Consider the following 16,753-nt stretch of genomic DNA (forward strand, 5'->3'; position numbering starts at 1 on the left):
TACCTTATTACACAAACAAAGCCTAAATGTTTAATAAGTAATGTTGAATAACTCAATTAACTAATTAGTCTTACGTTCTATATCTAGAGTTTAGAAATTAGCACTAGCTAGCAACTAGGAGTATAACGATGCTTGTTCTTCTCAACTCCTGGAAAGAGGGAATTTGGAACAGAGACATTAAAGTCCCATTTGGATGTTGAGCTAAATTAAGATGAGTTGAGTTTTTTTTATAAATAATAATGAGTTAAGATGGTGGAGTGAGTTTTGTGATGCCCACCTAAGATGAATTAGATATGTTTGGATATTAAGCTGAGTTTAGATAAATTTTTTGGAAGTTGAAAAAGGTTATGGGTTTTGCGTGTAAAAATGTGTTGAGTTAAAAAATTTGTTGGTTTCACATGTAAAGAAGTTTTGAGTTGAGATGAGTTTAGTGATTAGAGAGTTGGGTGTTTGGAAGTTAGACTCAGCTTAAAATTAGACTGAACTAGGTTGATCTCAGTTCAATCCAAGTTCCAAACGGGGCCTAACATTGTAACACATTCATAATAATGGTGTAGATGTATATTAGTATATATACCATTAATATTTTTGGCTTATCAAAGTACAAGTACTAGTATTTTGTCTAGTTTTCACGATTGAGTTTGTTTTGATAATGTCGCTCTCTTCTGTTGCAAATTTAATTCTCGATTGAATATCAGTTCCGTGTGAGTTAAGGCATTCATCTTTTCTTCTTCTTAATTGCTAGATCTCTTCTCTATCACTTCTAGCTAGGGCAAGATTTTAACTCCATCTTGCTGGTTTTTAACTATTTATGAATGTTGAATTAATTGATGAGCGTTGACAAACGGAAATCTCTATTGGAACCGAGTACTAGTTGATGCATAGAAACTAAACTTTTCCCAATTAGTGCTCGTAATTAGTTGTAGGTCAATTATCGGAGAGTAGATTTTTTACAAATTTCTGACCAAAATACTTTCTACAACTTGGAAAGAGATAGACACACGTGTAGACCCGTTGCATTTAATATTTAGGTCCATATTACTCGCGCACAACATTTAATGCGTTGGACTCCATATAGTGTATCTATCTCTCTCTCTAGATTGTTAAAAATGTGTTTAGATTAGAAAATATATTTATGATCTTTCTCCAGTTTTTTAATTTTGGCGGTCATTTGATCAAGTTCCAACTCTATATTCAATTTTGACCATTAGACAAATCCGAAAAATAGAAATGGGTATTACATATGAGTTGAATTGATATTGATCGGCGAGCAGCTTCTAATTAGTTCTAGGACAATGATAGACTCATCGATGCACTGTATCGAAATATTGTGCCGATTAGTATTTTTTTAAATCAATAGTTTGTGTTTTTTTAGTATCTTTTTAAAAAAGCAAAAAAAAAAAAAAAAAAAAAAAAAAAAAACTCATTCGGTTTCTTTTCTCGGTGGGACTATCATTTTCCTTAGTTCTAATACACATCATCGAAAGCTGAAAAAAATAAATTTATTAGTTCCCTCCAATTCTATAATCTGCCAATGCATTAGTCATTAAAACCTGAATTATAAAATTAACTGATCGGATCGAATTGGATTTTCTGATAATTTGCTTACCTTTACTCATATATTTCAACCAAACGTGTATGTGTGTGTATATATATATATATGTTTGACCTGCCTGCAACGTCCAAACAGTACGTACTTATTACCAATGTTATGAAAATCGTATTGGATGTATCGGTCAAGGCACTGAAACCAAATGTTTCAGTATCGATATCATTTCGTGTATCGTTTCGAGATAGTCGATATATAAATAAATTATATATATAAATATATATGAATTATATTCTAAAATAATAGTCTGTATATGAATAAATTATATATAAATATATATGTAAATTATAAATAGCCTAATCTGAATTGAGGATAAAAAAATAAATTTGTAGTTTAAAAAAATAATAAAAAAAAATTACAGGCCGGTACAAGCCGAAATATAGGCCGGTACGAAACATATATAATACCTGTATCAGCCACTAGGCCGATATGACAAATACCGGCCGTACCAACCGGTACAGTACGAGATTAAAAACAATGCTTATTACCCCTGCTCCCAATTTCCAAAACTCAGATCCAGCATCGAAAGAAAATTATGATGCAAACAAAAGAAAGGATGCAAATTACTGGGATGCACTTCATTTCATGCATGAAAGAGACATGAGCCAAAAACAATTACGTACAGACGGTAGAAAGTTTTCCGTAATCTAAGATCATGAGCTTTAATATTGTTTGCCAATTATATATATCTGGTAATATCTTTGAAAGACTTGAGTATCAATCATGGCAGCAGCTTCTACTCGATGATCAGCTTGACCTAATTTCCTAATAAATTAATAAAATAAAACATATACAAATCAATTATTTTCTTAACACTACAACAAAATTGTTTTTTAGGAAAGGAATTTTTCGTTCCAAAAAGTTTCCATTTAGTCTCGGCAAGGATTTTGGAATGAAAAAATTTCTCCTTAGTCGTCCCAATAGGTCTGTCCTAAAATTTTTTTTAGACGTTTCAAAAAATAATTTTTAAGTTGAAATTTATTAAAACCTTCAGAAAGTGTTCGAATTATTTACGAATAATTTAGTTAATTTATTTACAACTCTTAACAATAAATTAGCAGAAATATGGTAGGTTTTACCAATGATACTAAAAATAATAATTATTTATGACCAGTTATTTATAATAAAAATATTATTTATAATAAAATTAATAGATTCTTCTTTCAGAGCAAACATTCATTTTTATTGTAAATAGTCAATTTTTCTATACGTACTAAATACTCTCGATGCTAAATCGATCTGTTCGAATATTGATCATCAGACATCTGTTTTATTACGTACAATTCAATAAACCTGTTGCAGGAAAATGATCCTCACCTTCTATTCTTTGGGCACTGAAATGAGCAAAATCGCTAATATATTTCCCTCCTTTTCATTCCACAGACAGTCTTCTTTGACTAATTGGATATTTTGTTAAATTAAAATGAATGTGATGTGTGTTTATCATTTTTCTAAATTAATATGTATGTAGCAGTATGTACGTACGTACGTACGTTCTAGATCATAGTGAATATATATATATATATATATATATCATTTAATTGATCATCTTTTTTTTTTTATTTAATTTCTTTACTTCATTAATTAGACAAGGTTATTAGCAGTCTATAAATAGCATCCAATCCATGAGCCTTCTGCAACATCGATCCCTACAACTTAATTGCTTGATTTCGCCATTTAGTAGTACTCATGGCTGCTAAAAGATCTCCCCTCTTCTCTTTGATAGCTCTCGGCCTCCTCTTTGCCCTCATTCCTGTCCTTTCTCATGCAACAACTCCACCTCAATCTTCTGACCAAAAAACATCGCCCTTTGGATTTGTCAAGCATCTTCAGGGATGCCACAAGGGTGAGAAGCTCAAAGGTATCCATGACCTCAAAATTTATCTTGAAAAGTTTGGTTATTATCACAAAACCGAAAACAACACCCATGCCAATGATGATGATTTTGATGAACTCTTAGAATCTGCCGTCAAAACATACCAACAAAATTATCATCTAAAGGCCACTGGGACTTTGGATGCTGAAACAGTATCAAAGATGATGATGCCTCGTTGTGGCGTAGCTGATATCATCAATGGTACAAACTCGATGCAATCGGATAAGAAAAAGCATCACCACTTGGGCTCATTTCATATCGTCTCTCATTATAGTTTCTTTCCAGGTGCCCCAAGGTGGCCACCCTCAAAGTATCATCTCACCTACAGGTTTCTCCCAGGAACCCCAACTCAAGCCATGAATCCTGTCGCACGAGCTTTCCAAACATGGGCAAGAAACACCCAGTTCACTTTCTCGCTAGCTCGAGCTCCGGCAAATGCAGATATCACTATTGGTTTTCTTAGAAGGGATCATGGAGATGGGTTTCCTTTTGATGGACCTGGTGGAACCATTGCTCATGCATTTGCGCCAACAGATGGAAGATTCCATTATGATGCAGATGAGCGCTATAGTGTGGGTGCTACTCCTGGTGCATTTGACTGGGAGACAGTTGCTTTACATGAAATTGGGCACCTACTTGGACTTGGACATAGCTCAGTTCAAGGAGCAATCATGGAACCTTTTATCTCTCAGGGAGTGACTAAAGGCTTAAATGCAGATGATATTGCAGGAATTAGAGCCTTATATAATGTTTGAAAAATGTCTAACAATATAATGGGAGTAGATTATTATAGAATAAAGCATTTGTTGCTTATAAAATAAACTACGACAATAATCGAAGTTGGCCATAATGTTTTGGCAAGAAGACCAGGGATATAATTTAATAAATTAGCCATTAAGATTTATGTCTTAATGCATTTAGTTTGAATTTTCACTTTATTAATAAAGTCAAATCTAGATAATCATGAATATCTTGTTTGGGCAATTACAATTCCTAAAATGAATTGATGTGCTCAGTTACAAAGTATGCTAATTAGGTGCATTTTATTTTCTTACTTACATTGTGATTAAGATGAAAATTAATGAGTTGGTATGGTTGAGGACAATTGTCAAATTTTCATGGATCTTGCCTCAGTACGCCTTGTTATAGATTTTCGGATGCTAGAAGTTAAGAGTACCAAATGCTCATTTTCCATAAAAATAAAAAGAGCACCACCTTTGAGCTGGTCTTGGACGCCTTTGAGCCTGTGATGATCATATCCCTTTTGATATGCCAAAAGATGCTTGTGAACTAAAAAGGGTGATGTTTTTTTTAGTTGTGTAAGGATGGAGATCATGAGGCCAAGGATCATGAGATCAGTGAATTCCGAGAAAAGGGAAAGATGCAAGAAATATTATGAAACGCCAAGAATTTAAAGAGATGGAAGGAAAAACTAATAATGGAAAATCCAAAATAATAACAAATCTTAAAGGAAAAAAAATAATAAAAAAAATTGTCTACACTAGCATAAGATTTCTAACAGTGCACTAATTTAAAAGGGTCAAAGGAACAAATTTGATCAACCATTCCAAGATTTTATGTACATATAGGTGGACCAGGCACGTGATAGCAAAATATTCGAAAGAAACTAATTAAAAGTTTATATGTAAAAATATACGTACATCACCTAGTCGTGATCAAGTACTCATGTAACGTGCATGCATGGTTGTGGAACGTGTGAAATTATGGGGTAAGTTGTGACCACCCAGCGAAAGTTGCAACAACCTCTGTTTTTAACACCCAAAACAAAGCAAATCGAAACCTTTAGAAAACCGACCCAACACATCCTCCACCATGGATGCGGCCCAGTCCAGATCGAGCACCTCTGACACAAAAGCTCCAGGGATTGCAACATCTCTAAACTAGTTGCACTGCAACCCTGTTTTACTCGAAAGAAATATATAAGTTTCACAGTTGTTTCTCTTTATATTTCATTTACGTTGTCCTGTGGAATCCAAGGCCATCTCTCGGAACACCCCGTGCGAGTGCTCAGTAAATCCTGGGTAGGTGATGCAACTCACCAGAGGCAAAAGCCCGGCGAGCACTATCCACATCAGCGGTTGGACATCCTGGGCGATCCGCATTCCTCACCCAGGAAATAAGTTTGGTGGGCACTATACTCGCCATCGCTTAGAACACTTGGGACACTTGGGCAAGCAATGCAACTCGCCCAAGAAACGAGCATTGACCTGTCAGTGCTAGGAAAGTCCCAAGCGAGCAATATAGTACAATTGAGAGACAAGCTAGGTGGGCACTTAATGAGAAATGACACCACCCTAGCAATGATAATGGCAAGTAACCATGAAGCTTGCCTAGACTTTAAACACGTAGCCCGCCTTCGTAGGGATTAGTGAATGAAAGCATGGAAAATAGTCAACCAGACCCACGCATGGAGAGTTTCGGGGCAACAATCGAGGAGACCAATGGAGTTTTCTCGAGTCATACATGACCTAAGCTATTAAATAGGCAAGCAACAAAACTCTCTTGAGTTTTTCATTCGAGCTAAGAAGCCGGGAGTTCGCATTGCCTGCTTCAGCATTGAACATAAAATCATAACAATGAAACTCGTTCAAACATGGCAGGCCATGAAACTTGCCCAAACATGGTGGGCCTTGAAGCTTACCCCAAGCAACAAGGAAGGATCGTGCCTAGTAATAATACACTCCCTCAAGACATAAGGAAAGGATTAACCTAGCAACAATGCTCGCTGCCAAGCAACAAATACTCTGAGTAACTTGAGCAACAAAGCTCACTCTTGTTTGCTCACCCTAAGCACGAGATTTAACTTTCACTTATGCTAACAAGTTTGAACTTTGGATGTTCTCCCCATTAAGTTCCTCAGGTTTCTACAAGGCTCTTAAAAGAAATAATAGATGGACATGTGGGTACTTAGACTGAATGAACGTACAAATGGGCATGCGGGCACAATTGTTCACCCTAAGAAACGAGGAGACTTTGGGTGAGCAATCACACTCTTCCTGTGAAACAAGGAAGGACTATTATGAGTAAAATTAGTCGTCCTCAGGCGAGGAGCTAGGACAACCAACACGGCTCACTCAGTGCAATAAGGAAGAATCATGCCAATTATCAATACTCACCCCTCGAGACACAAGGAAAGACTTGACTGAGCAACAAGAAAATACGTGATAGAGCAACAATGCTTACCTTGAGAGACAAGAGACTTTGGGGAGCCTGCTCGCCCAACAACACATATGGAGAAAAGGAAGAATCTAGCAAACACATTGCCCACCACCAAAAGCAATTGACAAAGGCCTCCCGAGAAACAATGCTCTTCTTGAGCAATAACACTTGCCTCGAGCGACAATACTCACCCAGTCAACAATGCTCGCTTGAGCAACAAAGAATTGCACCGAGTAACAAGGCTCTCCCAAGCAACAAAGGACTATGCATAGCAACAAACAAAAATGCTCTCTTAAGCAACAAAGGACTTCTAGAATTTTATATCATTTTTTTTCTTCATCTCATCTTCTCTTTCCTTTCTTTTCTCTTCATGATGCATATAATTTAAGCAAAACATCCTCAAACAATAAATTATAAATTCCAATTCTCATTGTTTGCTAATGTATTCAATCGAGATAATTTTATCTAGCTGATGATGATCTTCCTTTGAAATATTTACAAGTGATCACTCTTCTAATTAAGAAGCGTCCATGCATCTTTAGATATTTAAATTGAAGGAAGCACAATTATCAAAACTTACAAATTGGTATAAGAAATAGTAAGTGCTACCATCAAGTCCTATTGAAGAAATAAAGAACTTATGATGGATGGGAAGACTCCAAATTTTGAGACCTTGTTAATTACTTACATAAGGTAATGAAGCTAGGTCAGAATAGGAGATTATTTTGAAGGCTAGTTAAACTACCTGGGCTAGAGATTCAGATTGAGAAAAATTGCGAACAAAGTGAAACTCTGAGGTTAGGATTTTAATATAAAATAAATCAATGATAATCTTCTGAAGCCCACAAGCCAGGCTTATAGTTAACAAAAAATGGTAAAATTGTAATTAAGGCCAAACAATAGAATACATAATAAGATATCTATGGTTAAAATCTAGCTTAAGAATTTGGAATAAAATCATTACCAAAGATAAACTTTACCATAAAAGAAAATTGACGAAAAATGAAAGAATTAACAAAAAATGATGATTCAGAATAAAAATGGATAATTTTGGGGTCGACATGGGGCCCACCAGGAAAAGCATGGTCATCACGACGTGCGTGCCGGAGAGAGTTTTCAGATTGGGGTCATATGTGCGATACTGACACCTGTAGCCAAGGTTTTAGTGAAAATACTTATGTTGGCACTTCTCCTCGTCCAACCGAGGAAAAGTTTTCTTGCCAAACCAAGAAATAAATTGTTACTTGCCCAAATCCGATGAATACCACTTCTAGTCCAAATTTGTCGCTTCTCGCCCAAATCCTAAGAATACTCATCTCTTCCCACTGGTTTTGCATTGGTCTACCTTCTCAAAGTAATCCAATGCTTTTAATGCCGCATGTGTTAGCTGAGCCTCATCACACTCAGATCCCCTGCATTAGGTAATTGTAACAAACTTTTTATGTGCATGTGTTAAATTTATTAACATTCTAATATATTGCATCAAGGCCTCACTTTCTGATCACTCGATCCCTAGGTGCTAGCTAGTTCAACATATAAGAATTTTACTATCATTATCTTTGCACACACATACACTTGCTTAATATCATTGTACACTCCCTGAGGTTGGGATTAAACTACATATTTTTCAAGTTCTTATGTATGCAAATTTCAACTACCGTTTCTTGGTATATATCGCGAGCCTTCCATGCATGAGTTCGTCTATATCGCCCTTGGATGAGTTATTATAGCTCATGAAAGAGCTAAAGAAAATGAAAGAAAGAATAAAAAAGCTATTCTGCTACCACCTAACTATTACCCTTTAATTTGCCTTGCCCTTTTGGGTTCCGAATCTCCTCATTGGTCGCTTATACATAGATACATATATACATATATACATACATAATATATATATCATGTATATATATATATATATGCATGCAAACCAATTAGGTTAATCATAATTCAACTATTACATGATGATCCCCCTCTTCCCTAAAGATCAGAGAGAGACAAGACCTTGATCGTGAGCGTGTGGTGGGAGTTGATCTCTTTTTCAAAGCACGCCTACAATATCTATCAATATATGGATCTCCCTTTTGATATCTCAATTGATCGCTCACTAAGTGTTGGTAGATTTGGAAAAGCACTTGTTTAATTATGAGTTACAAGTTTAAAGTAAGTCATGTGTCTATATATGGCCGAAACCACTCACTGATCAACGTGCGTCTCTTAATTTACAAGTAGTATTAATATTGGACCCATAACGAATCATTTTCACAACTTTTGCCTTTTCGTGAGGATTGAAAAGAAAAACAAAGAAAGAAAGCTAGACTAGAGGATCGATTAGTGCTGCCGCTGCTGTTCTTGCTAGCAAGCTTCTTTCGTTTTGGTAGGTCTTTCTAATTCCCTAATTAATCTATACGTACGTTCATTCCATGTGTCCAAAGCCTTAGCCAGATAAATTATGCGGATTAATATACGTACGTATAACGTTCCTCCTTAACTTTGAAATGCACTCCTTTAATTTTACAGTATGTATTTATTATAATGCCCAACTTATAAATTAAGACTTTTCCCTTGCAAAAGCTAGGGGGCTATAATTAACAGCAATTACCCGTTTATCAAATGCTTTTACCCAAACTTTAATGCACAATTAATATATATGTACTGAATTAGCTCTTATTGCAGGGTGCGGCATGCATCTTTTACAGCCAGTAATGTACGTACACGTCTACAAATTGATGAGGGTAAAGAAAATGTGAAAAGACACAACAATATAAAAAGATTAATATTGCATATTAATTACTTATTAGTGAATTCTAATATAGAAAAAAAAAGGGGCAAAAAAAAAAGTACAAATTACACTGTATATTTCCTTCTGTAATGATATTGATCTTGTTATTTCCTTATAACATGATCTAAGATTTGCAATATTTTTTATATTATTGGGTTAGCTAGGTTGTATATAATATAGCGCATGCATGTGAAGCATAAACTTGATCAGCTGAAAAACATGTATATATGTGTGTGTGTGATTCAATGAAGTTTATAAAAGGTTGCATGCCTATGTGAAAAACCAATTAGAACCAGAATGTAGAACCACTACAACACATAAATGAGTTTTTGTGACAGTTTGGCAGTTGTGACAGTCCCCCAAACTGTCACCAAAAAATATTTTCTATGATAGTTTGTGGAAATCGTCGCTAAAGGCAACTGAGAAATTGTATCACATTTGAACGTATATATATTCATATTCTAAGGGGCCCTGGACATTCGAACATTGAGGCTATTTACGTGCGAACGTGTAAAACTTTTATTTAATATTAAAGTTGGATCTTTCAAATTAAGAAAGATTGAGAATTGAAGTGTAGTGATTTGATATTAAAGTTTGAGAAGCTAACATTAAAAATGATTGATAGTTGAAATTCAAAAATAGTAGATATATTAAATAATATTGTTAATTACATACTTATCAAAATATTGTTCATTACATACAATAAAAATAAAGTAAAAAATATGATAAAATTTTGTAAACAACACTTAGATCAACGTGTTGTTCACAAATCATGTACTGCAGAACTTCTCAATCAAAGTCGTGACCTTATGGTTTATAATAATAACATAAATATACTTTGATTCTGCTTTTACTTTGTTTCTTTTTAATATTAGATACAGTTTTAAAATGTAATTCCTTTGCAAAAAAATAGGATCTACCATTAAAAAGATGATTTTTTATATGAATTATAAATTTAACCATTTTTTTTCGAATGGGCTACTTACATATCTTAGAACTACAAATATCATTTCTAAGAGAATTATTTGGGAATATTTTTCTATTTTTATTCAATTTCATATAATATAAAGATCATGATATTATAATTAGAGATCTAGTTTATTTGTTTTAAACTCAGAATATATATATATATATACATATATATATTATATGAAATTATCTAAATCCGCCTCCATAATTTTGGAAAATTTGTCATCTTTCTCAATTACTCAGTCATAACAATAATTGGCATGATTCATTGCATTTGCACGCAAGTTCATGTTCGTAACTGAAAATTGAGTTTTCGCATGATTGCATACATGTTCATGTAATTATTTGAAGACTGGGTTTTCATGTGAGAAATGATTTTGAGTATGTTTGAAATGATTGAATTGATTGGTTTGAGAAAAAGGAAAAGAGATTGTAGGGATGGTGGTATAATCCCGCTTGCGATTCCCGCTTACGGTGCACGCGGTAGGGATGGTGGATAGTAGGGATGGTAGTATAGTCTCGCCTGTGATTCCCACCTACGGTGCACGCGGTAGGGATTGTGGTAAGCAAAGATGGTGGTAGAGTCCAGCCTGTGATTCCCACCTACAGTTCTCTGATAAGTACCTTTGGTGTGAAAATGAATTGTAGGGACGGTGGTAAGTAGGGATGGTGGTATAGTCCCGCCTGTGATTCCCGCCTATGGTGCACACGGTAGGGATGGTAGTATAGTCCCACCTGTGATTTCTGCCTACGATGCATGCGGTAGGGATAATGGTAAGTAAGGATGGTGGTAGAGTCCCGCCTGCGATTCTCGCCTACAGTATCCGATAAATGATTTTGTTGTCGGTTCATGATTTAATGGCTACGAGCACATTTTCTGAAAAAGTGATGGATATTATTCATGGCGTGTTTATGGTCAAATGGGGTTTTTAGCGTGCGTTGAGAAATAATTATTTTTGGAGAAAATGAGGTTTGGGGATCTGTTTGTTGGTTGCATTAATGCGTTTTTATCCTAAGGGATGTTTGGATTATACTTACCTGCGGTACCGTTTTATGGTAACGCAGATTTTGATGCAGATGAGGATGATGAACCTTAGGCTTTGGCTTCGTTGGAGGAGTAACCTGGGGTTGCTCTCATGTGTCGAGATTTGTTTCATCACTTGTTTATGTATTTGCCTTTTGTATTATGTTTTGGGATAACTGTATAATTTTTAAAAGGTAATTTATTTTGGATATTTGTATTTAAATTTCTGGTACGTAGTTGAATTATTTATATTATCTGCTGCAACCTTTGTTGTGCACTTTTACATGTTACACACACTTGAGCACATTTCGTTGGGATGCGTGATTCGTGTTTTCAGAGCAGTTCGACTCTGGATTAAACCACATGTCCTTTAGGTGATGTACCAGAAATTTGAAAAGTGTAAATTGAAATTATTTAATTTAAAGTATGTTGTTTTTATTGGTTTTATTTATTTTATTGTATGCTAATTTGTTTATTTATTTTATTGTAGGTTTATTTATTTTATTGTTTTATTTTATTGTAAGTTATTTTGTTTGTTTTAATTATTTTATTGTAAACTACTTCAATTGTTATATTTATTTTGTCGTATGTTATTTATTTATGGAATTTTATTTTATTTTCTTTTGTTTTATTTTACTTGTTTTGTTCGAAGTTGAAAGGTGAGTTAATGGTTGTGCTATGGCAGGAAGATAGTACGACTGTCAATGCCATTGTTAGGCTTGAACATTTGGTGTAGTAGGCCTGAACTCTTAGTGATTGGTTTGTTTTTAATATCGAGGCTTGAAGGGAACGACATGGTCTGGGTGATCTCTTTGGAGAATAGGATAATTGAGATTTTAGATTTCGTGGAGAGATGACAGGAGGCTTTAGAATAGGAGGTTGTAAGTTTAACAAACTTCAATGTTAGATTTATGAGAAGTTCATCTAAGGTTTGTGACTCTATAGTTTTTAGGAAATAAGTTTATTGGATTTAAGGTGGTAGGTTCAACAAGAATTTGAAGGATTACTTAGATTAGAAGTTTTCGATCTTGCCGACTTTGATAAGCAGTTTGATAACAATTGGGACTTTAGAATTTTCAAGCTTTATAAGGTGAATGTTTAGATTTAAGGTCATCGATCTTGAGGATTTTGGGAAATGATTCTTATCCTATTTATGGTTTTAGAATTGCAGAGTTGAAGGGCTGAATTATAATAGGATTTGAGTTCTTAGTTTTGTAGACTTGGTATGCTAGCTTGATCTATTCTAGCGATTGATTAGTTGGTAACCATTAAAATAGGATTGATTAGAGTTGAGTTACTGATATGAGAATTTTTCAAGAGAGAATTTCTTTGGAGATGGAAGGTAATGATCTAGTTCGTGTAATTTTTTTTGAAGAATGAAAAAGTTGATCTAGTTCGGAAAATGATTGTTTTTAGCTCGAGGTTACAGTGATAGGTTAAGGATTTAGTCCATATCAATTTTAAGGATAATAGATGGTGCAGATATAAGAAATGATTCTTGTTCATTTCGAGGATATAGGTCCAGATGATGGAAATGGTAGTGATGGATCACTTGCACGTTTGGAGGATTATTGGTTTTGGCTAAGGGTGCATGAGATCGATGAGTGTGTATGCATTTCGGAGAGTGCAGGTCCTAATCTCATTTTGGTTTGGAGGAAGTGACTTTGGTAGGTGTTGAAGAGGAGTAAATGAAATAGTATTAAATTCAAGAGATTTTAGCCTAGAGTTTTTTGGGTGAGTCGATCGGAGTGTGTAATCGAAGATGGTTACTCAATGGTGTTATGTTGTGATATAATTACGGATTCAAACCTTGTGTTGATCTTAAGGATTATTGGTGAGTTTGAGGAAAGTGTGTAATAGATCATGGTTTTGGGAGATCAAGAATTTTCTACTAAATGTGGTGAGTTTTCTGGTTTGTAGGTGTTGAGCTACCTCGTACTTGATGGCATTTTTTTTATGAGGACATAAATTTTATGCATGTGGCGAATATCAGAGTGCGCAGCAGAAGCGCGATATTTTTTGTTGTAGTTAGGAGTTCGAATTTTGTGCCGATCTTGAGGAATTAGTAGTGACTTAAATTTTTGAGGCGATACTTGTAGTTGGAGATTAATTACTCAGTTGGACCAATTATGTTATTGATGGTTAACTTTGGGAGTGTCCATTAGGTTACCAAAGGTAGAATACAATGAAGGTTTAGAAATTATAGCACAAGAGTCGATTGAGGTTAGCACAGATTATTGTATGGAGCTATTAATCATTGAAATTTACTGGATTTGTATTAAGGTTCTTCTGAAAAAGGTAGATTTTGGATAACATGGCCACCCTTGGAATACTGGACATGAGATGCCATTGGGAGACTAATGCGAGTATGATGGACTTGCCTATGGGAGTAGACTTGAGATAGCATTACTCATGCCTATTTGGGTGTTAGTGATGGTATGTTTGTCTCAAGTGTGTTCTAGTTGTATCTTGTATCCTGCTTTAGTGTGATGTATGGCCTTACAAATTTCGAGAACGAAATTTTATTTTAAGGGGGTGGATGTAACACCTCGTATTTTAGTGTATTTTTATTGAATGATTATTTTCGTTAATTCAAAAAAATTATTCTCTTGTTTTAAAATTGTCAGATTTTTAGTTGGTTTATTTTTATGATTTTTAATTTGTGAAAATTAATTTGATATGTTTCCTTAATATTAATTATTGTTATGCATTTAAATTGTTCTTCATTTTAAATTAATTTATTGTTGGATTTAATTAATTTATTTTCATTTTTATCATTACGTTTAAATTATTTTATTTAACTGGCTGTTTTGAAATTATTTTCGATGGATCATTTTTGTGACTCAAGATGTGAAGATTGGACCTCATTTCTTTCCCTTCACTTTTCTTTTTCCCCTTTTTCTTTTCTCATTTTCTTTTCCCCCCATTTCTTTTCTTCTTTCTCTCTCCCCTCTCCCGCGCGCGACGTCCCTCTCCCTCTTCCCCGTGCGTTTTCTTCTTCTCCACTTAGCCACCGTTGCGCGCCGCCGTGTGCTTCACATCCCCTCTCCTTCCCTTCCCCACCAGTCGGCGACCACCACCCTTCAATCCCAGCCCCTCTCGTGCCGCCATTTGTCCCCACGCACGACGCAAAGCTACAACACATCTTCTGTTCGTGCGCCGTCGTCGCGCCACCTCCGGCCACCATTTCTTCACCACTTCATCCTCGACCTCATAGTAACCTAATGTACCCATCCTCAGCCCCGATCTGCTACCGGTGAAGCACATTCTTCTACATTTTCGATTTGGACATTTAGCCTTCAACCACCCTCTACGCTGCCACCCACGGCTAACCACCACCACCATTGGATTTAGCGACATTCCTAAGCCCTTCCGTATCAATCTCAGGTCTTGATTTGTCCTCGTTCAAAAGTGAGTTTTTGAGACCTACGGCCACAGTGCATTTTGCACTGTTATGTAGCTGTGTTACCACTTCTTGCAGCTTCATAATCGTTCAAAAATTTTTATATAGCGCTGTAAGGATTTTCCCAAAGAACTTTCGTGATTTAAATATATTTTTGCACTAACTCAATTTACTGTGAACTGGTTGGTTATGCCGGGCTGAGTCTAAGGATTAAGGGAGTCGGATGGATTGGAGAATGGAGTTGTTTGTGTGATTGGATTATGTTGACATTTGTTGGTTGTTGGATATTGGTGTCATGTCTTGTTCATTGCATTTGCATACAAGTTCATGTTTGTAACTAAAAATTAGATTTTTACATGATTGCATACATGTTCATATGTTTATTTGAAAACTGGATTTTCATATGAGAACTGATTTTGAGTATGTTTGAAATGATTGGATTGATTGGTTTGAGAAAAATAAAAAGAGACTGTAGGGATGGTGGTATAGTCCAGCCTGCGATTCCAGCCTACGGTGCACGCGGTAGAGATGGTGATAAGCAGGGATGGTCACGCGGTAGGAATGGTGATAAGCAGGGATGATGGTATAGTCCCGCATGTGATTCCCGCCTACGGTGCACGTGGTAGGGATGGTGGTATAGTCCCGCCTATGATTCCCGCCTATAGTGCATGCGGTAGGGATGGTGGTAAGCAGGGATGGTGGTAGAGTCCCGCCTGCGATTCCCGCCTACAGTGTCCGACAAATGATTTTGTTGTCAGTTCATGATTTAATGGTTACGAGCACATTTTCTAAGAAAATGATGGATATTATTCATGGCGTGTTTGTGGTCAAATGAAGTTTTTGGCGTGTGTTGGAAAATAATCATTTTAGGAGAAAATGAGGTTTGGGGATCTGTTTGTTGGTTGTATTAATGCGTTTTTATCCCAAAAGATGTTTGGATTATACTTACCTGCGATACTATTTTATGGTAACGTAGATTTTGATGCAGATGAGGATGACGAGCCTTAGGCTTTGGCTTCGTTGGAGGAGTAACCTGGGGTTGCACTCGTGTGTCGAGATTTGTTTTATCACTTGTTTATGTATTTACCTTTTGTAATATGTTTTGTGATAACTGTATAATTTTTAAAAGGTAATTTATTTTGGATATTTGTATTTAAATTTCTGGTACTTAGTTGACTTATTTATATTGTCCGCTGCGACCTTTGTTGTGCACTTTTGCATGTTACACACACTTGAGCACATTTCGTTGGGATGCGTGACCCATGTTATCATCATCCCGACGTCACGATCCTCGCATTTCCGTACATGGGAGTCGGTGCGTCACATATAACACTACAGTAGATTAGTCAAAATAAGAATATAATATTATTTTTTTAATAATATTTTTTTTTTATTTTTTTATTTTACAATTACACTAATTATATGTTAATTAATAATAATATTTCTTCTTTCACATATTTCAAAACTGAACATAAAAATAAAAGTTAAAGGGTGTTCGAGGGAAGTAAAAACTGTAGAAAATTAAAACAGAAAAGCAAAGCAATTTGGATAATTTTTACAATTAAATATTACTTTTGGAGATGAACATTGTGGCGTCCCCAACCCCCATGTAAGGAGACACAGGAATCGAGACGCCAGGATGGTGACAACACGGTCACGCATCCCAACGATAGTGCCAAGTGTATACATGCAACAGTGTACAATAACAACGCAATGGATAAATTTAACAAGTCAACTAAGTACCAGAATTTAAACACAATTTAAACATCAGTAAAAGTGGTTTAAATGTTATACAGTCATCCAAAATAAATATATTACAAGTCCAAACCAAAACGAGTGATCCCAGATCACTCCTCTGGCGGAGTCGAATCCTCAGGCTCACCCTCAGTCTCATCTGCATCAAAATCTGTGTTACC

At 35.4% G+C, this 16,753-nt stretch overlaps 1 protein-coding gene across 1 annotated transcript; it reads left to right on the forward strand.

Moving 5' to 3' along the window:
* Positions 1-3,253: 3,253 nt before the first annotated feature.
* LOC121240225 (metalloendoproteinase 3-MMP-like) lies at positions 3,254-4,412 on the forward strand. Its single transcript, XM_041137621.1, has one exon. The coding sequence runs from the start codon at positions 3,299-3,301 to the stop codon at positions 4,238-4,240; it is 942 nt and encodes a 313-aa protein (XP_040993555.1). The 5' UTR covers positions 3,254-3,298; the 3' UTR covers positions 4,241-4,412.
* The last annotated feature ends 12,341 nt before the right edge of the window (positions 4,413-16,753 follow it).

The sequence above is a fragment of the Juglans microcarpa x Juglans regia genome, chromosome 7S (assembly GCF_004785595.1).
Source record: "Juglans microcarpa x Juglans regia isolate MS1-56 chromosome 7S, Jm3101_v1.0, whole genome shotgun sequence".
In the NCBI taxonomy this organism is placed as follows: Eukaryota; Viridiplantae; Streptophyta; class Magnoliopsida; order Fagales; family Juglandaceae; genus Juglans; species Juglans microcarpa x Juglans regia.